At 37.0% G+C, this 22303-nt stretch overlaps 2 protein-coding genes across 2 annotated transcripts; both read right to left on the bottom strand.

The window, feature by feature from the left end:
- Nucleotides 1-154: 154 nt before the first annotated feature.
- Nucleotides 155-13659, bottom strand: otoa (otoancorin). The gene is made up of 28 exons (XM_034697660.1): nt 13602-13659; nt 13422-13483; nt 12242-12263; nt 12006-12054; nt 11676-11805; nt 11025-11087; nt 10741-10934; nt 10524-10657; nt 10068-10186; nt 9826-9968; nt 8128-8245; nt 7809-8012; nt 7556-7726; nt 7320-7460; nt 7125-7174; nt 6000-6120; nt 5800-5918; nt 5557-5698; nt 5270-5463; nt 5095-5185; nt 3978-4098; nt 3657-3835; nt 3294-3443; nt 3071-3213; nt 1938-2074; nt 1682-1779; nt 1423-1588; nt 155-426 (listed from the first exon to the last, which is right to left on the bottom strand). The coding sequence occupies exons 1-28, from the start codon at nt 13657-13659 to the stop codon at nt 344-346; spliced, it is 3402 nt and encodes a 1133-aa protein (XP_034553551.1). The 3' UTR covers nt 155-343.
- A 3432-nt stretch (nt 13660-17091) lies between these two features.
- LOC117822604 (RIIa domain-containing protein 1) lies at nt 17092-20670 on the bottom strand. The gene is made up of 4 exons (XM_034697429.1): nt 20447-20670; nt 20278-20354; nt 18161-18207; nt 17092-17475 (listed from the first exon to the last, which is right to left on the bottom strand). The coding sequence occupies exons 1-4, from the start codon at nt 20528-20530 to the stop codon at nt 17405-17407; spliced, it is 279 nt and encodes a 92-aa protein (XP_034553320.1). The 5' UTR covers nt 20531-20670; the 3' UTR covers nt 17092-17404.
- Nucleotides 20671-22303: the final 1633 nt, after the last annotated feature.

Here is a 22303-nt window from a genome sequence, read left to right as displayed (position 1 = left end):
GCATATTGTCATTAATTCTATTAAAATATACTCTAGTACAAATATATAGAGGCATCTACATCTTGAATAAAACACATTATGATGAATTCTTACAGCAGGTTCTTTGACTATAGTTATAGTTGTTGTATATAGTGTCACAGTTAAAAGCCTTATACCAATGTGAGACAGAATTGAAATCAATCTGAGACACATTAAAGCAGAAGAATTACATATTGTCAAACTGCAGTATGACGATGTAATGGCGAGATATGAGAGTGTGTGTGTGTGTGTGTGTGTGTGTGTGTGTGTGTGTGTGTGTGTGTGTGTGTGTGTGTGGCAGTTTGACTCTGCTGGCTCTCTGTTCTCACAGCAACAGAACGCCCATGAGGAGGAACAGAAGAGGCTTCATGAAGGACAAGATCCCCTCGACCGTCAGGGCTGGAGCTCCTGAAAGAGAGGCACAGTAAGCACTGTTTACTAAATTAAATGCCATTTTAACAATTTATTAAATTTGAGAAATACAATAAATGCATTTTGAATAGTTTGATTTTTTTAAATACAATAAAACCAGTGTGACAAGACTTAGTCACAGAAAAAGAGAAAATGGTCTTCATTAGGTGTTTACATTGACTCTTATTGACATTTTGTTGAAAGAGGTAGAAAACACAAATAAGATCTGGTCGAGTGACAGAACTTAATCACACAGAAAAAGAGTGCTGACATAGTGTTCAGGATATAATCAGTGCTAAGCAGTGCAACAACAATTGAACTTCTGAAGACGTTGTACAGCCATTTTAACTCACCTAATGCTCAAAATCTCAAGTATTTTCAATTCATCAGGCCAAAGTCCAAGTCAAGTCCCAAGTCACTGATGCCAAAGTCAAAGTCAAGTTGCAAGTCTTTGATGATATTGTCAAGTCGAGTCCAAAGTCATCAAAATTGTGACTCTAGTCTGACTTGAGTTCAAGTCCCGTGACTCTAGTCCACACCTCTGGTGACATGAACACTGAATGTAAAGGCTTTCTCACGTCAAGTCTTTCTGCAAAAACCAGGAAGGATTTTTTTTTGTTTATAAAAAGAAATTGGCCAAAGTTTGAATACGTTTGCATTTTTTAAATGAGAGATATCTGCATTGATATAATAAAATCAAGCACTCATTCAAAGAATTGATCAGTGGATGAATCCATAATGAAAACCACATTAGCTGCAGTCTTATACAATAAAGCTCATGTCGAGGTCTACTTCATCAACAACAACAAATCCCTCTGCTTTTACAGTAACGAATGAGAAAGCTTGAGTTTTGGTTTTCTTCTTAGATGGCAGGATGAAACTTTGCTGGCTACAAATGTCTTAAAGCTGATTTAATGTTAGACACCACATTGTCAATATGAAGTCTATTAACAAGCATTATGAATTTACTGATGTGTATATGTGTTGTCTTACCTGACCCTGCAGGTTTTGGTGTTTCGGTACGAGAATCAGCCTCAGTTCCAGTTATGGCACTGTCAAGAGCAGACTTTTGATCGTCTCTCAGAGCAGACCGCTGTTCACTGGTCACCACTACAGCATTGTCAGGTCCCAGAGCCATCAGCTGACTAGTAGAGAGTGCCTGGAGGGAGGACAAAAACCAGATGAGTGGAAAGAGTTTTAGGGCTTTTTAAAGTCATGCAGCAATGTACAAATACTAATTAAAGTTCCTTACAGCAAAGTTTTCAGGTGGTATGAGCTCGATGCTGGATGTGCTGAGAAATGAGAGGACTGGTGGGTCTAAAGAGGCCAGATCTGTGGACTTTAACCCGGCTGAGGGCAGCAAAAACACAGAGTCAGTATTTCATAAATGCTGCTAAGCAAATGTACAACACAAAAACAGCTTTACATGTTTACAGAACTTATGTTGAATTCTTCTAAATGATATTTGATGTCTTGCATCCAAAACAGAAAAAGGAAAAAAATCTAACCAACAAGGTTTCCAAGGGTAGACACGTGTGCTTCAGTCCATTCGCTGGGAGGTCCAAATGCAGACACAGAAAGACTTCTCAACTTCTGTATACCCTTGAAGGAGCACTGAATATCATTCATGGAGTCTACAGCCTCCCTGTGACAAACACACACACATGCAGACACTTTATGTAGCTGAAGACAACATCTCACAGTGCAGCTTCTAATAGAGTCAAAACGTTTGATTGTGCTCTAAAGCAAGAGTTCTCAAAGTGTGGGTCGGGACCCCCTGGGGGGTCGCAAGACACAAATGGGGGGTCATGAGATGTCTTCAAGTATGTTTTTTTAAATTATTTACCTAAAAAAGTGTATCACTAATATTTATTTTTGTTTATTTACCTTGTTTTCTTATGTTTATCTTCATTTTTTGTTTGAACTGTTTATTATTATTATTATTATTATTATTATTATTATTATTATTATTATTATTATTAAATTATTTTTTTTTCTTCTCTTTGTTGGTTTTGTATTATTACTACACATAATTTTTTTAACTTGTGAACAAAGATATACTAAAACAATGCGATACAAAAAGTTTAATGACTAAAGTTATCTAAAAATAGTGAATTTTACCCATTATAGTGAAAATATCGTCAAAAATTGTAGCTAACCTTGAAATAAAACCTTGAAAATAAAAAATGTAATGAGCTTTCTGCCTTTCTTTGTTGCCTGATGACTACTAATTTTAGGGTTAGTGAACAGTTAATTATCAAAAGCATCAGTAGGAGTACAGGAAACACAGCCACATACTCATATAGGTAGGCTAATTTCTGCAGACCAGCTAAACAAAGCCATGTTAAATCACTTTGAGGGACAGTCGGGGTCGCGAGTCTTTGGCACCTATATTTTGGGGGTCATGGGCTGAAAAGTATGGGAACCCCTGCTCTAAAGTATTCATCGTCTGGGTCCTTAAAATAGAAAGAGGAGTTTCAAATAGAAGGAAAATGCACCAAAACAAATACATGATGTCTGTTAGTACGTCCTCTTTTCTATTGGTTAATATGCGATCATTTGATTTAAACTAATTTGTGAATTTAACAACATTATCTGCAGACAAATAAAATCCTAGGTGAGTTCTTTATGGTGCACAGACTTGAAGGCGTCCTTGTTGATCTGCATGATTTCACTGGAGCTCATCCCACAGATGAACTGGTTCAATGAGACCAACTCTGCATCTCCTAGCTGCTCTGCTGTCAAGTTGTTGTACTTAGCGACAGCCCTCCACACTGGCTCCATCTGTTGAGACAAGTTAGCACCATTTATTATATTCGTATGATATTCATGAGATTATGTATGAGGCTGTTTTTGTACTTCACCTTTGACTCTTTCCAGCCACAATTGGCAACTTCCTCCAGGGTGTCCAGTGAGAAAGGGAGTGTCTGCAGGTCTTCTTTGGAGAAGCCCTGAGTTATACATCCCAGCTGCATCAACACAGTCTCAGTCATACCGGACACTGGGCCAAAGAACTGCAGAGTTACACACAGAGATACACAAAGCATAAAAAGTCAATCATTGGGTTACGCTGCTACCCATTCCCAAATTTTCATAAATATAGCCATGAGTGGAAAAAAGAGCCATGTTGAAGTAAGACAAACAAAATAAAAACAGACTCTCTCTTTCTTTGATTGCACCAGAGATGCCCTCTGCACCCAAACTGATAAGAACTACCTCCACTGTACCTCAACTGCCTTTTTACTGAGGGCAGCCAGTTGGTTGCCACTGTAGTCAGAGACACTCCTAAGTGTTTCCAAAGTATCAGCAAAAGTTTGTGTTGAAATCTGTTCAAGCTGTGCAGGTTCCCAGAAGACATTGCCAGATCCCAGCTTTTCAATCTGCTCTGCAGTGGGTACTTTACTCACTGAGATGGACAGAAAAGAGGGACACAGCAGGTGAGAATAAAAAAATGTTAGAAGAAAAATGTATCACTGATTTTCCAGGGCGGCACCGGTAAATAGGAGAAAACAAAGACATTAACAACACTGATGATATCCTTTCCTAACCTGCTCTCTTCCTACGTGATGCATTGCTTTCAACGGTAAGGTCGAAGATTTTCTTTTTCATGGTGGTGGGGGTGTGGGGTAGGCGCTTCTCCAGGTATTGTAGGGCAGATTTCATCCATGGCTGACCCAGATGGAGAGGGGGGAAAATAGTAGGTAAGTAAGACAACAAACTTTATTTATCAAGCACCTTTTGAAGTAAGGTTCTCTAGAAATACACAAACACCAACGGTACAAACGGTTATTTCATATTTACGTATTTTATATATTTTAATATAAATGCTAGCCATATCAACATGAATTTACACTTCACATGAACTTCAAGCATGCTTTAAGTATTTATTGATGCCCCCAACCTCTGTCGTCCTTTTGTTTTTGTTTGTGGTCGGCATTTTTTGTGTGTGTGTGTGTGTGTGTATACTGTAAGTAATGTATGTACGTAATGTATGTTTAAGATTGATGTCCATTTCATGTATGGAATAAAAATGCATATTAAAAAAAAAAAAATATATATATATATATATATATATATATATAAAAATGATAGCACTTTTCTGGTTTGAGAACCACTCAAAGCGCTTCTACATGTCACGTTCACCCAGTCACAGTTGTTCACAAACAGACTGGCTGAGGCTGCCAGGCTAAGTGCTCATCAATCAGGTGACTTCAAGTCCAACCAAACGGTGGATGAGATTGTAAAGGACACTGTATTCATGTTGAGTTCCAGAAATGAAATACTGGGTGTCATCAACATAACAAGAAAAGGTCATACAACAAAAAGCCAATGATTATCTGGCCTAATGGAGCATATAAAAGAGAAAATAACAGGACTGAGGATTGACCCCTGAGGCACCTCATATAATAGAAGAGATGAGGGCATAAACTCACCCATAGAAACCAAACAGCTGCTTTTTAAAAGTATAAAAAGAATTACTCAAATAAGTCAATTTCCTAAAATTGTTCAGAGTGAATGGATTCGTGATTTTTTTTCTTTCTTATAAGTAGCTCTTAAAGTACACATGAAAGCTGGAGATAAGCAGCAGGTTACTAAAGTGAGCGCAAGCAAGGTCAGTAACAGACATGTCCTCTTTAGAAACCACTTTTAAAAAATGAAACTCACCTCATTTGGCAGAGCAGATATGGCATTGTCATCAAAAGCTAGGAAAAAGCCAAGTGCTTCCATGGTCTCAGACGACCAATTAGCCACATCCCTGCAGAAGAAATCATAAAAAAAAAAAATCATTAATCTCTTGCTCTCTCACTCTGTAGTGTCTGGTGTCTGGGGCCTGTCATACCCATAATTCTTGATGACCAGCTGAAGTAGATCTGCCCTGTGGCCCTGGGGAATGTGCTGGCAGAAAGCCATTGCCTCGAGGATACTGTTGAGGACATCAGGGCCCATGAGGCGCAGTTGGGAAGGTGCAAGCTCACAGAGGAAAGGTCCCAGCATCTTAACATTCTCAATGGTTAGTACAGATAAGTCTGTCCCCTGAAAAATACACAGTAAATGTCTCAGACTGTTTCATGCATGATGTGTGAATATATAAAAGGAGAGCAGTAGATACAAAAACATTTTGTGTACATTTGCAAGGCAAAACAGAGCTTTCTTGGTGAGTGCAGGGCGGGATGGGGCACGGAGAGACAATGAACTCAGGTTGGCCTCTTCCATCATCTCAAGGAGGACAGGGCACACAGAGTCAGGCAGATCCTTCACCTTCCTCGACCTGGAGTAGTTTCATGAGAATATACAGTGAGAACTGACTCTTTTTACAGGAGAGTTTTTTCATTAAGGTGAAGAAGGGGGGGGGGGGGAATCATTGTTTACGGCAGGTGTAGAAGCAAATCAGTGGGAATCCCTTTCATCTCCTCCTCTGTGATGGTTTTGAAATAGTCAGCTCGTATTTTTTCCAAGCTTGCAAAAAGCCTTCTGGCAGCACATCCTGCCTAAAAAGGACATTTGTAATTAGCAGGCATACGCTACTCTTCATGTAAACATACATATTGTATGTAATGGCAAATACATACCTGCACTTTAGACAGCCTCTGTGCAGTCTCTGCTGTGTTTTGAGTCATGTCTTGGATGTCGCTGTCGGATATGTTTTGAATCATCTTACAGGTTATTCCTTTAAGAAGTGAGCGGAGCTTCCTGTATCAACCAGTGGTGGGTTTAACATAAGCATGTCACAGATATGTACATACAGTGTCAATCAATCAATCAATCAATCAGACTTTATTTATAAAGCGCTTGTCACACAATGACATTGTAACACAAAGTGCTGCACATAAAAACAACTTAAAATAGCCCCAGCCCTGACCCCAAACCTACACAATACTAAGGTTAAGAACACAATATATGTTACAATAGTAAGAAAAAAAGAAAATAAAAGAAAAAAAGAAAAAAGAAAAAAATAAGTTGCTGAATGAACTGAGGAAACGCTCTCATGATATCTTAATGAGGAAACACTGGAGGTAGAATAAGATGTTAAAACTCAACACAGGAAATTAAAATCACCAAAATAAAATACATTTCTAAGATAATAAAACACTAAAATATTAAACCATTATAACAAAATAAGATGCTACACTTAAAAAATAAATAAATAAGTACATACATAAATAAAGTAGAATAAAAGTGAATACATTTGAACTAGATAATAAATAAATAAATGCAATTGTTCAGAATAAAACTCAGTGCAAAGCGAAACGTAAAGGTAGGTCTTGAGTTTGCTTTTAAAAATATTTATCCTCTGTGAAGCCCTCAGATCTTCAGGTAGGGTGTTCGACAGGCGTGGGCCGTGATAATAAAAAGCTGCCTCACCGTGGGTCTTAGTTCTTACGTTTGGTACAATTAAAAGTCCACTACCTGAAGACCTGAGGGCTCTCACTGGCTCATATGATAAAAGCAAATCTGATAAATAAGAAGGCCCAAGACCATTAAGAGATTTAAAAACCAATAAAATAATCTTAAAATCTATTCTAAAAGTATACATACAGTAACCAGAAAAATCTTACCACTTAAACACCTCATAGTATTAGACCAGCTTTAAACATGGTTTTGTTGAAAGTTTACATTTTTTTTGAGTTAATATTTTTTAAACATGGTATAGATCATTGTTGTTATTTTTTCTCTCCACAGCTACAGATACTCACCTGAACTCTAACATCTTCTTGTTATACATCTTTTTCACCAGTAATGATGCCTGAAGAAAAGAAAGACGCAGTCATTTTCAGTAAATACAACTATTTACTTAAAAATACATTTATAAAAAAAATATATACATTTATGAATGTTGTAATCTTTATTAGTGTAGTACATCAAAACTGTAACAATTATTCAGGGATTACCTGGGCCACACTCCATTTTTTATCCTTCAGTTTTTCCAAAGTTTTGATATTTGCTTTCTCCAGGAAATTCAGAGACACCCTGCGAAGCAAAGGCTCAGGCAGCTTCTCCACCAGCTCTGAGGGATCCACATCCATACTCAGCTACAGGAAACATTGAATTGTGGTGTCACTCCTTGAAAGACAACTGTCATACAATCAAGTTAGTCTCCACTTCCTGCTTCTCTGTTCTTACTTACCCCCTGTAGCAAGCTCTTTAACTGCCCCTTCCTCAACCCCTTGCTGATTTTCTCCAGGCCCTCTGTATTATTCAGGATCTTTCTTGCTTTGTATTGCTTCAGTAAACATCTTGGCAAACCTCCTGCGACTGGAAAAAGGTCCATCAGCTCCTCATTTGTCACATTTTTACACTGAAAGGAAGCAGAGTGAGATAATAATAGAGTTAGAGGAAGAGCATACCAGAGACAAAATTCAGCAGCTTTTCAGGCTCACCTTCTTATTCCCCAGGAATTTCTTGACCAGTGCTTGCTGCTGCTTAGCTTTCAATCTGACATCTGATCTCATTTTTTTCAGAGCCTCCTTGATAGCAGCGGAAGACATCGTGGACAGTTGTTTAGCAGAAAATAAGTTGATACTGATGCCCGGCTCTTGAAGTGCTTGAGAAATGTTCAAATTGCTGACAAGGACCATCTTCAGCTTGATACAAGAGAGAGTAATGACATTAAGAGTAAACAGGATTGTACATAAAGAGATGAATGAAACTCATAAGTTCTGCCATGGCTGAGGAGGAAAGGAGAAAGACAAATGACACCTTTTTGATTCGGTAATTGTCGCCGTCATCACATTGCTCAAGCTGAGGGAGGAGTTTCTTGCTGAGGTCAGAAGTCAGCTTTTGAGGGGGTTGATAATAACAGGCCAATTTGCCGAGTCTGAAGAGGTTAGAAGATACAACCATAGTTATTCTGACAATGATACAGAATTGTCTGTCTTAAATGTCAGGTAGATATATCTATAAATATCACATGTTTTTTTATAAAAATACATTTTTTCTGCTTTTATGAGCAGAAAGACTTCTAGGTTAAGAATAATGTATAGTGAGCTTGTGTTTGTAACCATCCTGAAGGGATTCTATTTCCCATAACTATATATAACTATATAAATGATCTCTTTTATTATCTGACTACAAACTAAAGATGCAAACAAGTTTTGATTTAAGAATGATATTATTGATTTTAAAATAATTATATTATATTATATTATATTATATTATATTATATTATATTATATTATATTATATTATATTACATTATATAATTATCTTGCTATATTATAGTATGTTATATTATGTTATATTACATTATTATTGGTTACTACAACTCACGGTCATATTACATACCCATATTTATTTTTATTTATTGCTTAATCTGTCATTACCAACCATAGTCACACCATGTCAACCTGTCACTACTGAACCATTTTTAATACTGCCTGTAATTACTGCTATTTAATCTATATTCCATTTGTAACATTGTATTTATCTAAATTGTATTTTATCTTTATATATCTATTTTTAATTTAATTTATTTTAATTTAATTTAATTTTACTTATTGAAACTTCTTCTTGATTGTACTTATGTCTGGGTTGCTGTAACAACTGAATTCCCACATTTTTCAGCTGTGTTTTTCTGCATTCTTAACAGATGCAGAAAATGACAGCTTGGCATTTTCTTTTCACTTCACTGGTCTGGTAACACCACCAAACACCTACACTCTGGTTTGCTTTGTGGTTGCTTCTTGTCTGTTTTCTTCAATTTAGTTGATATCTCCTTCACTTAGCTCTTTATGTTTTTAACATTCCTCACTAGTCTCTGGATTTTTTTTTTTTTTTACCTCTCTCCTCTCCTTTCTCTGCTGCTGACTCGTTAACCACCAATCTAAAGTTTTGTGCTCACCAAATAAATTGAGAGTAATATTGAAGATATCCTTCATGTTGTTTACCCATGCTATCAAAAACTAATATATGTTTGCCACATTGTCAACAGGAAGAGGTGAAAATAAATTATAAATGTGTCAGACTCTTACTGGAAGGACTTATTGTCCTTGGTGACTCTATCAAGAACGATTAACCTTTGTTAATGGGTTTTGACCAATAAGAATCAAGTATTTAACATTAGTAAGATTAGTGAGTTATCGGTGTAATAGACCTTCATAACCCCAGCAGAGCTGAAATCATCACAGTGAACAGAGGATGGAAACCCCTGAGACGAAGAGAATGGATTCATTCAACTGTTGTTTCCCAGTTTGTCAGGAAATACCATGAAGGAGAATCTGAATCTGACTTTAAAAAATAGCTATTTAAAGCAAGATCCTTTTCCAGCAATGCTCTGATGTAGACTTTTTTGAGCATTGACACACACACACACACACACACACACACACACACACACACACACACACACACACACACACACACACACACACAGATTCATGCATGGATATGGATACACACTTCTCCAATTGCTCTGCAAATTCCTTCTCTTCAGGGAAGCACTCTTGAAATCTTTGCAGAAACTTCTTGGCCAGGCTGGGCTTCATCTCCATGACAAAACTGAAGGCGGCTTTGAACTTGACTGAGCTGTAAAATTCACACAGCTAGAACAGAAAGTGAACATAACAAATCAATACATTAAATACTTTAATTTGCTGTTGTCATTTTCAGAAGCTGTTTATATTTATTTGCAGACTTCTTACCTTTTCTTTGGGAGAAGCGTCAACATCTCCTGTTTTTAAACCAGCGAGGAAAGGCCCCAAGGCTTCCAAAGCATCGGAGTTCAGCCATTTCAGTGAACGTTTGCATTGCTCCATCTTCACTACAGGATAAATGAGACCTTTACAAATCACATTCATACTGAACAGAGCAAAAAAAAAAAAAAAAAAAGGTTGATTTGACTTCCTGTATTTACAGTAGTCCAGAGATCTGAACACATTGTAGTGTTGAATGTGAGTTGCTGCTCTTTTCTCATATACTTCCCCCTTTCTAATAATTCTGCTCCCTGCTCTGTTTACTTCATTTGTCTGATTTGCCCACTGGTTTCCTCTCTTCACCATCCAATTGTCTTTGTCTTTGCAGCTTCAGCTTTCATCGTAAGTCACAATTAGTTAGCTTGCTATCTGTTGTGAATTTGAAGCACGCCAGCATTTTCTTACTTGATTTTGAGGCAGCCTTTGGCATTGTCGTACAGTTGAAGTAGTTCTGGGTGATCTGCTCTTTTGCCCATTTCAACACCTTGGTCTTTTTTTCTTCAGACATGACACTGTACAACTCCGTCAGCATCTTCATCCTGCAACCAGAGACTCTCTTCACATTTCTAAGAATACGTTCCAAGAGATATTACAGGAAGAATTTTCATAAAAGCACACCAACCACTTTTTCATGTCTCGTCCCTCTAATTTGTCTGGGAAGTTCACTCTTGTAGAAGGCATGCCCAGCACCACAGGTTTGGCAGTCGACAGAAGTGCGTCGTACTTGTCTGAATCCATGTTTTTTGCATCACTTTTAGCCAAAGTTGTCCATGACAGAGGGCCGACAAATGCTTCCATGTAGCATGCAGATGATTCCTGAGGGATTGAAAGACAAGGCATGTATAAAAACAGCATTTAATTATAGATAGCATCTTCTTTTCTGAGCTTTAAAAGAGGAGTACTGACAGAGGAGTTCCTCATCCGCTTGATCACGTTTGGAAGATCGGTGGTATTCATCATCTCATTTTTCTAAAATAAAAAGAAAGAGAGATAGAGAGAGAGGGAGGGAACTTCATATGAAAGGTAACACTGGCATGGTTTAAAACAAAGAGAGGGACACGCCCCCTTAATCAGAGAGAGTGGCAATACATCCTGCAACATGGCTGAATCTGTGTACGTTGATATGTAGACAGACATAAGGTTGTTCGATATTTATATGGACCATATTTCTTAGCTGGGGGAGTACACAAAGCAAAGTCTGGAGACCATCTGAAAAACTGTTGGTGCCTCATTATTATTATTGCTAATTTTACATTTGCATATTTGGTGTCAGTCACTGCAGTTTGAAACAACTTGATTATATACTCAAATAGAAGTCAAATTAATTGACTGTGTTATTCAGTCTGATACACATATATATTATTATTATTAAATGTGATCGCCACCAAACCAGTCATGCTTAACCCGGCTATATCTGCTTTCTGCCACTCAGTGGGTGTAACAGTGACTCCAGCCTACTGTGATATCATGTGCATACCTTCTACAGGAGTAAAAGACCATCGCTATCTTAAAAAAATCACATGTGGATGAGATGTCTGTCTGTGTGTGCATTCACACCATGTCGTCCTTGTCATCAGAGGGAACTCGGCTAAGTGAGTCTTCACCAGGAACAACTGAGCCCAGGAGTTCAAGAAAAGGAGCCAGGAGGGATGTGGATTCGTCCATGTTTCTGTCCGTTGAAGGCTCACTGAGGGAGAAATGAAACTATCAAAATAGTTCTAGATTGCAAGTCAATTTTTGTTGCTTTAAAGATGTCGTGAAATTCAAACTGAGCCTGTTTTAAACTATTTTAGCGACACATGGCTTCATGTTCAAATAACTTAAACAACATGACAACTGAACACATGAATAACAGAGACACACAACAGTGAGGGCTGATATTACTACCTTTTGTCAAACACAGTTTTCAGCAGTGCCATGGGAGGCTTCGTGTATCCTGTTACATTGAGAAGCACTTTATTTATTATCATGCATTTCAAACACATCAGGTTGATCTGAGGATTTTCCATGTCCACGTTGCAGCTCAAGTTACAGAGGTCGCTCATAATGCATGCAAACAAACAGTCAAACAATCAAAAAAAAGACTGGGATTAGATTGGAACATGAATGTAGCTCTGTCTTACCCTTGTTCTGGCACACCTTCATCTGATGATATGAAAAGAACGACAGATTATAACCTTAAAACTAATGCAGAAACTTTTACTCCTGATTGTCTAATGTAAAAATAAATCCAATTAGTCATGTTAAGTTTTGAATTACTCAAAGTGGGGCTACAGACAAACATGATAAAACAGCACCAAGCATTTTTTAATGTCCAACAGAATGTGAATAAAAGCCGTTCTGGACGAGTTGTGTTTTTCGTTTGAGGATAAAAAAAGATGATGTATACATGAAATACTCCAATTTACCACTTACTAAGGAGGGGCATTTCTACCTTTATTAGGTAGGACATCTGAGTAAAGACAGGAAATGTGGGGAGTAGAGAGGCGTGAGGGAAAACATGTAGAAAAAGGTCAAGGCCAGGAGACGAACCAGCAGCTGCTGTCACTGCACTACCTGCACTGTGTACATAGGCTGTTTTTATAAAACTGTATTTTATTATATTTTATTGTATTTTATATTTAAATTTTAGATATTTAAAAGCTGGAAGAGAGAAACAGCATCTTGTTTTTCCTGTATGTCTCGCATATACAGTGAAAATTGACAATAAAAACCTTTGAATCTTGAATCTTTGAATAAACATCAATTGATTTTCTGTTGGTTTTTTTTTCTGGTGTTGTTGTTTTGTTTTTGTAATTACCTTGGTTTTCCTCTTACTATTATTATTGGTATTACTATTATTATCACGTCTTTGTCTGTTTTTCTTTTCTCACATTCCTTGCACAATAAAAAAAAAATAATAATACAAAATTAAAAAAGCATACATGGCATGATCTTAAACCTTGAGGCCAACCAGTGCTACACTGAAGATTTTACACATTTTTTTAATAGATTTTTATAAAAACCCAACATAAAAATGTAACTCTAAGGAATTCAAATAGAGAAGAGATACTATATATACCATTATTTTGCATCTCTTTTGGCCATAACAGGATGTGATTTCCAATGCAAATGACAATAATGATTGCATTCATACACTCACAATGAGCCTTCAAATCATATCAGGAAGTGTTTCCACATCCAAACATAACTAAATCAGAGAGGAAACTGTGAGAAAGAAGCCTTACTGTTGTGTGAGTAAAAAAAATGTTGTTTGGCACGCTATCTTTTTCGTTGCATCAAATGACAAAAGTAGTTTCATACCATTTTTTTGGCCATGTATTTGACGTCCAGTTTCTTTTTCAGCATCCTATCTGGTCTCAAAGCTGAACAGAAACAAGTCAGTAATTATGCTGAACCCACATTCATTTTTATCTGTGATGACAAGGTTACATCTTGATGATTTCAAGAGAGGATCATAGCTGTGATGTCGTTGCTGCTTACCTAAAGCTGCACAGGTCACTATGAGAAGGAGGAAAAATGTTCCTCCTTTCGGAGCCATGATGAACAGCCCACCTGCCTGCTGGACATGGAGTGTGCATTAATATCAACACATATTAGAAGTGATTTGGCAGTTTTTGTTTCTTTCCATGGCAGTAGAAACCATGTGAGGGTTCTGTAGAGAGATGCTATGTGGTTGTTATGGAATCTCTCTCCATGGGAACTGCCCCCAGCTCTCAGACAAACTTCCTCCTCTGAGGTTCTGAGCGCATACTTCACTATAGCTACCATCTTTATCAGTCATCCTGCGGGAGGCTCCACAGACTTTGGGGGATAACATGCTGTGAAAAACAAGTTCTGTAAATGTACAGAATGAACCGGGAGGAATCGTTCATTAGCCTCAGAACTGATTTGATTCACTCGTAGCTCCTTGCTCATTGTCAAACATTTGCATGCTGCATTTGCCTTCATCGCATTTACTTTCCATTAATTTGACTTCTCATTTAGACATTCCTGAGTATTACCTGCATGCTGAAAACAATAACAAACTAATAACCACTGCTTTGATAAAACATCTGCCAATACTTTGTCTGACATAGTCATGCAAGATTTTAAGGTGTTTTCTAGATAAATGATTCTTTGAAATAAAAAAACATCATTCCTTTAAAAAACAAAAAAACATCATTACTTTAAAAAAACAAAAAAACATCATTACAAATCTATGCACTACAAAGAGGGTTACTGATCTACTTTGATTGCAAAATTGAAATTATCATCACACCCCTAAGACAAACAGACAAAGAACTTGTTGATTTGTATTTAAATGTTTTTTTTTTACTCACAGAATCTGAGCCCTCTCTCCGGTGGTTTCCAGAAACGTTGCGATTCAAAATCAGGATGTAGACAAACTGATGATGTGAATGTTCCTCCTCTGCCTCTCTCTTAAATATGGGTTGAGCTGGTTGGGTGGTTACCTTTTCTCTACTGAGTCAAAGCAGGTGCAGGGCATTCAAATATCTATGTTTGTGTGTTTGCATGTGTGTGCATGTGTGTGTCCAAGTTTGAGAGAGAAAGACAGGGGAGATTTAACTTTTCATCACTATTCGATTTAATTGTGTCAAACAAACATAAAGTAAACATAGTTTGTCAAAGGTGAGAAAATCTTGTTCAATCTTGTTTCATAAAACTCTGTTAGACCTAATAATCAAAGACAATGATACACAATGCAGAGCTACAATATGAACTATAAAAGATCAAGTCTCGACGAGATGATCAGTTGTTTGTTTATTTTTTAATATTATATAACAAAGGGTTGTTTTCATCCCTCAGATTGAACATAGTTTCAAATTACAGCTAGACAAATTGACAATAAACTCCAGTCCACACACCACAGCTAAAAACAGGCATACACAGCTTTTTCCCTCTCGCCATGAAGGAAGTTGGCAAACAGAACATAATACAAAACAACCATTAGGCTGCAATATTAGTTTAACGTTTGCAATTGATGTCTCTCATGTTCCGTTAAAGAGGAATACATCAGTCCATGACGTGTATCACCAGTGTTTCAGACAGCAGTTTACATTTTTGTTGATAAATACATCTGAAAACTTCAACTTTCTTAATGAAACCTCCTGTGAAAAGTTTTTAGCTGATTATGAAACAGACTGACATTACTGTAATAGGTATGTCTCTAAGTGACAAGAGCAGAAGCAAATACAACAGCAGCACTATTACTTCTCTTTAGTCTTTGTTACAGCTAGTAACCTTTGCTGGGGGGGAAGGTGTCAGAGGAAGTGAGTAACACTATGCTGCACTCCTAACACTTTCCCCCTCTGAAAGTTTTCTTATTTGTATTCCTGTACATTTAATGATATTGTGACTAAAACTGAGATCACTCTCAACATTCTGTCATGTTACTTTAATTATTTTTAGATCTTATTTTCGTTTAAAAAATACTTACTTTTGGTGAATCACTACTGTATAAGCCATGAGGGATTTGAGTGTTTATAGTATCTTATTTTAAGGTTTAGGGTTGGCTACTGTTTGTCTATTTTTTGTGGTGTTATTTTTGTTGTTTGTTTTCGATATGGTTTATTCTGGGGTCAGTTAATTAGATACATTAACGGGTCACGTGTAAGGTGTGGGGATATTCTGTTCATTTAGGCCACCTGTTTTCTTTTGTTTGGAGTGAAATACAAGGGGTGAGCTGGGTCTCTGTACTTTTTGTTGACCGCAACTTTCACTTTAATCATCTGTTTGTTCACTTTATCATGAGTTGATTATCCTTTTCGTTAATAAAAGGTTAACTTATTTTTTGTACATCAGTGATTTTTGCATTTAGCATGTCAGACACTTTACTAGGCCCAACCTCAGCCTCTCAGCATCTTTTAACTCTTCATAGTCGCTACAACTAGAATATACTCAGTGTCCTCATGCTATTTGCATGGATGCCATGTGGCTATTTTCAAAGTATTTGACTATTCACTGCTAAAACATTCAGTCTTATCATCGGCCTAAACATTATAAAATTTTGTATGATTGAATATGTGTGTACTTATGTTCAAAATTAAAAAAAAAGAGTTCATTTTTGAAGAGTAACAAGTCAAAGGCACTCATTTCCAAATGCAAAATACAGATTACATTAATCCTAATGGTTTCAGTGGAAAGGGAATATTCAAGCAGTTACTGCAGCACTCAAATGTTTACTCTGTCATGTTTATCATGTAACAAACAGTGTTGAACACTGTGTTCTGCAAGTGTGATACCCACAGGATGTCCACTCATTAATTACACTCATTAAGAATGCTCATTAACATCCTCCACATGAGCTGACAGTGTCTTATAGCAATCTGAACATAATGCTATCAGATGATCTTTATAGAACATCTTTTGAGTCGTAGGAGAGGACAAACGCATTTGTGTTTTTGTTACTAAAAAAAAACCCATAAATGTGTCACTGTGTGCAGAGAGAGAGAGAGAGAGAGAGAGAGAGAGAGAGAGAGAGAGAGAGAGAGAGAGAGAGAGAGAGAGAGAGAGAGAGAGAGAGAGGATGCATCCTTCCTTACTAATCGGATGTTCCTGTGTGGCTGTTAGAGTGATTGGAGAGATCAGGCTGACTACTTAGCGTCCACAGCCTCACAGAAAGATGTCAAATTGGAAAGTCAGACTAGTTTAAGTTGTTGTTTTTTTGGTATAAAGAGATACATGTTTTCAGTGCTGTGTTTTTATTCTTCATGTACATAAAACTTTTCATGCTTTGCAAACGGCTGGTATAATGATGTACTGAATCTTGAGCAACAGGGTCTCTAAAAAGAGCTAATATCTGTACACTCAGCAACTATCCCTATGATGTGCTGCAGCCATCAGTGGCCTGTTAATGCTTGTGTTTACTACTCAGGAGATTATCCAGTGCTAACCTATATGTTAGTAAAAAAATGTGAAATAAATCTGGGACATTGTCTTTTTTTTATTGCAGTAAACACACATTCAACAATGGATGAGTAAGTATTTTAATATTCCTTTTTGAGATTTGCACTTTTCATATCGTCAGTACAGTATCAGATAACCAAACAACAGCTGAGGCATCCCATACTGAAGGACATCCAAGAAACAATCACTGAAGCATATTGTCATTAATTCTATTAAAATATACTCTAGTACAAATATATAGAGACATCTACATCTTGAATAAAACACATTATGATGATTTCTTACAGCAGGTTCTTTGACTATAGTTATAGTTGTTGTATATAGTGTCACAGTTAAAAGCCCAAAGAAGAAGCAGCATGTTGCGTGGTGGATGTGTTTCAGTCCATGTCAGTGTTTCTTTTCATTTTGGAGCCGATGACCACCTGAAGGTTTGGGTTGGTGAAGTGATCTGAAAAAGACCATATACACTGGTTTGTGGACAAAATGATGCTGGTGTGTGTTAGCAGTTTGTTAACTTGGATATACATTTGTTATTGTCTTGATATAACATCTAGTCTCAATGAAGTCCCTTTAAAGAACAATGAACATGTGGAGAAAGAGGTCACATACTTTCGAATTGTTAACATTGTCATTAAAAAACAGAGGCCACTCATGCATAAGTAAGTCTTTCATAACACCTTGTGATCCAACTTTGTAAGTGGCATTCATAATGTTCCACTTGTTCCCAAAATTGTTGTCAAATCTTTCAAATGTCCCTCTATGTTTAGAAGGCTCAATTTTCTAAAACTTTACTCAGATTGTAGTCAGTGCTGTGAATGTAATGGACTATTTCTAACATCCTTCACACACTTTGTCTGTCACCAATTAAATTAGGGTCACTTCTCTGTGTTGTATTTTTTTTTAAAGCTTTTGGACAGTCAGAAGATCAGTCTTCTCACACCATACTGATTGAAGAAATCAACAGTATAACAGAAATATATCACAATCTTTGTCCTTGAAACTATATATCTAACAACTCTAACACCTCATCATGATTTACGATACTACAGAAATTAAGTTTTATCATTACACTTGGTGTTGCATGACATTTAAGAACTGACTGTGTGTGTATTGGTGGAACTGTGTGTCCTCACCTGCAGCAAACTCACGGATGTCAGCAGGCCTTTTCAGAAGCACGTCTCTGTGAGAAGAGGACAGCATATGTGAATGAAATGATGAGTAACAATGTTCAGTATGACCTCTTCTACACTGGCTTCACATCAATTTCAGAATTCAGTTTAAGATTCTTATTTTTACCTTCAAAGCCCTGCATGGACAGGCACCAGTCTATATTAAAGAGTTGTTGCAGCCTTACACTCCAAGCAGGTCTGGGAGATCGGCTAAACTGAGTTTATTGGTCGTTCCAAACTCCAGGCTTAAGTCCAGAGGAGACTGTGCTCTTATTGTTGTAGCTCAAACTCTTTGGAACTCTCTGCCACTGAGTTTAAGATCAATGGACTCAAATTACACTTTTAAAAAACAACTTAAAACCCATTTCTTTAGACTTGCATATGCTTAACCTGTTGTATACTGTTGCTTGCCGTGCCAATGCTCGTGTTATTTCTATTTTCTGTCTTCATTTGGATTTGTTCAGGTCGTGAATCCTGTCCTGTATGTCCTTTTTAACAAGCTAGAAAAGTTTCAAAACCATACAGTACTTGGTTAAAAAGTAATATTTTAACAACAAAAATACGGCAACCCCACCACTTTTTTACATGTAGTGCATTGCATTTCAAATGAAAGTCCAAAAAATAACTCCAATGTCAATTTTTGGTATTTTTGGTACTCACTACAGGGGGCTGGTGTACTCCAGAAACATGCATAATGTTTATGTGTATGTTGAGGAGCTGCTGTATCTAAATGAGTTGTCTTTCCCCAGAAATTAGGGTTACCATGTTATGGTCCTGATTTGTTGTGTGATTTGCCCTAACCCTCTCTCTCTCTGCCTGCAGGTTGCATGGGTAGGGGCGGGGCCGGTCTCCTCAGCAGTGAGGCTCATCAGGCACACCTGTCCCTGATCTGCTCATCAGCACTGGCTTCTTAAGCCACCACCAAACACTCCTCCAGTGCCAGATTATTCCTCTAGCCGCATGCTCCATGTCCCGTTGTAGCCTTGCTCCTGAGGAGATTCAAGCCACGCTTTTCTGTTTACTTATCTTGAGTTGTTTCCAGAGGATTGATTCCTAGTTTTTGTTTGTGAGTTTTTGATAGAACCTTTTTCCCCTTTTGGGTGATTTTGTGTTACTCCTAGTTTTGTACTTTTTCTCAGTTGTTTTTACCCGCAAGGCGCTTTTTGTTGAACCTTGGTTTTTGCTTAATAAATACGTTTTCCCTGTACTCTGCATTTGGGTCCTAGTCCTTTGCTCAAGCCGTAACATACCATGTGTTTCTTTTATGATTCCAATTCATTTCTATTTTGCTGTGGCTCAACATTTAAATAACCTTTATCAGATTTGATGGTTTAGTCACAGACTTTCCCAAAAAGTGCTGTACTTTTCTTTCACAAATGTGGGAATGTAACTGCATTAAAATGTACAAAACAGTTACATTTATCTTGCCCGGCTCAGCACCCCTAAATATCCGATCCTAGAATCGCCCATGGTCCTGCTTTTATTTTGTTCTATTTTGTTCTATTTTTTTTTTTTGTTGTTTTTAATTTGTTTTAATGATTTCATTCTCCTTTAACGGTTATGACATTTGCACTGACTGTATGACCTTTTCAAATGCTTTTTATTTTGCACATATCCTTAGAGGCATTGTAAAGCACTTTGTAACATAGTTTTTGAAAAGTGCTCCATAAATAAAGATTATTAATATTATATTTTAAATCTGTGAGGATCACTTTGTCATATAGAAAAGTCAAGTGCTTCATATGTCAAATATATTCAAACAGGAATGCAAGAACATTCAAAACTCAGGACAAAAGCAGAGAGTATAAAGATGTACACTGGAAGGTTTGTCGGAAGACATTTGTCTGCCGAATCCAGTTTGCATAAACCTGGATTTGCTTAGGCTTCCACCCAGACATGTTGGAAGCACGTCTGTGAGCTAGCCTTTATCCTTCTGCATTGAGATTTTCATATATATTTCTATTTGACGAACAAACAACTCCAACACGCATGTACTCAAGAGCAAATAGAAACAGCTTGTTCAAAGTTATCTGCCAGCTTTTTCTGCTCGTGTATAAAAAAGAAATGATGGAGGGACTAACCTCAGAAAGTTGCCGATCAATACATCTACCTCTGGGTGCGACCTCAAATACCTCTCGTTGTCGATTCTCGTTTTGATCTGTAATTCAGAGGAACATGTTTTTCATACTCACACTAAACATCAAGGTAAGCTTGAACAACAGGCTGCAGGTTGTGTTGACATGATGTTACCTTAAACTCTCGCAGCTTCTCTTGCTGCTCAGCGGATAAAACGCTGACGTCCAGTTTCTTCAAGCCCCCTCTTCCAGCCATCATTCCTCTATAAGTGTAATTATTTTATTGTGTACTTCACTAACTAGACTACTAGATAGACGCTTTATTACAAACAGGAAACAGTCACCTGTTACTGACACAGCTGCTGCAGTGTTCCTACAAGTGTTACTATGGAAACGACCTCTGGCACTTACAGGATATGGCCACGAGGTGGCAGCATTGGGCAAAAAAAAAATCCTTTTTTTGTTGTTGTTTGTTTTGTTTTTATTATTATAATAATTGTTTTATTAGCATTCACAGGATTATACAATAATGGTAGCAGATACCTAAACCGTGATTATAAATGATCTGAATATCTGTACAGTGTCAGAGATACAAAACAAATATGTATCCTGACCAAATACAGGCTGAGTGACCACCAGCTAACTGTAGAGACAGGGAGACACAGGCAGACATGGCTGCCCAGAGAGGAGCGTCTAGGTGCTCACTGCTCTACAGGGGACATAGAGACAGAGATGCACTTTCTCCTCCACTGTAGCAAGTTCTCTTTACTAAGAGATTCCCACTACAGGGAAATTACTAAAATAGTAACAAACTTCCCAACATTAACCCCAGAAGAGAAACTGTCAGTTCTCCTGGGGGAAGGGTCAGCAGCTCCTCTGGCTGCTGAATATGTGTCTGCCTGTCAGCCTGAGGGACGCACCATCCCATAATATTTGATTTTGTGTGAAGGTTTTGTGAGCATACCGCATCGGGTGAGGGCATTGAGATATGCTGTATAGGTGACACCATCGTGCTTTAAAATATGTAATATATGTGATATATGGTTGATATGTATGTGATGAATATAATATGTAATGAATATGGTGTGTGATTAATGTATATATGGTGAATGTAGTGTGTTGTGAATATATATAATGTATTGTGAAGAATTTATGTGCTTTGGCAATAACATCTCTTTGTTCATGCCAATAAAGCAAATTTGAATTGAATTGAAAATTACATATATGATTGATAGTCACTGCCTGATGCAAATGTGCACAACACTGTTAAATGTTGTCCTGTTGTGTCTGCATGTGTCTTCTTTAACATTTCCTTATGTTGTTTCCTGATTGTCTTGCTCCATGTATTTTATGTCCATGGGCACTTTCTCAAAGACTGTCATATCATGTCCTTATGTAGCTTTTAGTCATTTTTAATCTCATGGTGCTTTTTGTACTTTTCTTTTCTTTTTTTGTTTGTTCATTTGTTTTTTTGTGTTTTGGTTTCTCCTCTACCTTCTTAATTTGATCTTATTTTACTCTATTTTATCTTTGTTTCATCTTGATCTTTTTAGGGAGCCTTTTTAAAATCTGGCAAGGGACTACTGATGTAAGCTAGCCTTCTGGCTAACTCTGGCATATTTACAGAAGTGTTAATTAATATGTATGGTCCTTTTAAATAATAAATACATGAATTAATTAATTAATTAATTAATTAATGAGCGTCTTTTGTATGGTGGCATCAACAGTGCACATATGATTCAATTTAAAAAAAGTACAAAAATCCTGTTAACCCAAGACAATGTTACACAAATATGAGTAGAGATATTAGAGAAAATAATAGCTGCATTAACATATTTTCTGATGTTGAACAGACAACATTACAAATAACAATGTGTTTTTATTATTAAAAAACTCTCTTAGACCTTACCTCAATGGAAAAAACTTTTGAGACAAAGCTGGAAAGTCATTAAAAAAATTAACACATGAAAAAAGCTTAATTTTTTTAATATCTGAGAATGACTGGGGTTTTTTGTGATCAAATATTTATTGT

Source organism: Notolabrus celidotus, chromosome 12 (genome assembly GCF_009762535.1).
Source record: "Notolabrus celidotus isolate fNotCel1 chromosome 12, fNotCel1.pri, whole genome shotgun sequence".
Lineage (NCBI taxonomy): Eukaryota > Metazoa > Chordata > Actinopteri > Labriformes > Labridae > Notolabrus > Notolabrus celidotus.
Note: the sequence above shows the minus strand (reverse complement) of the source record. Positions and strands in the feature narration are given on the sequence as shown.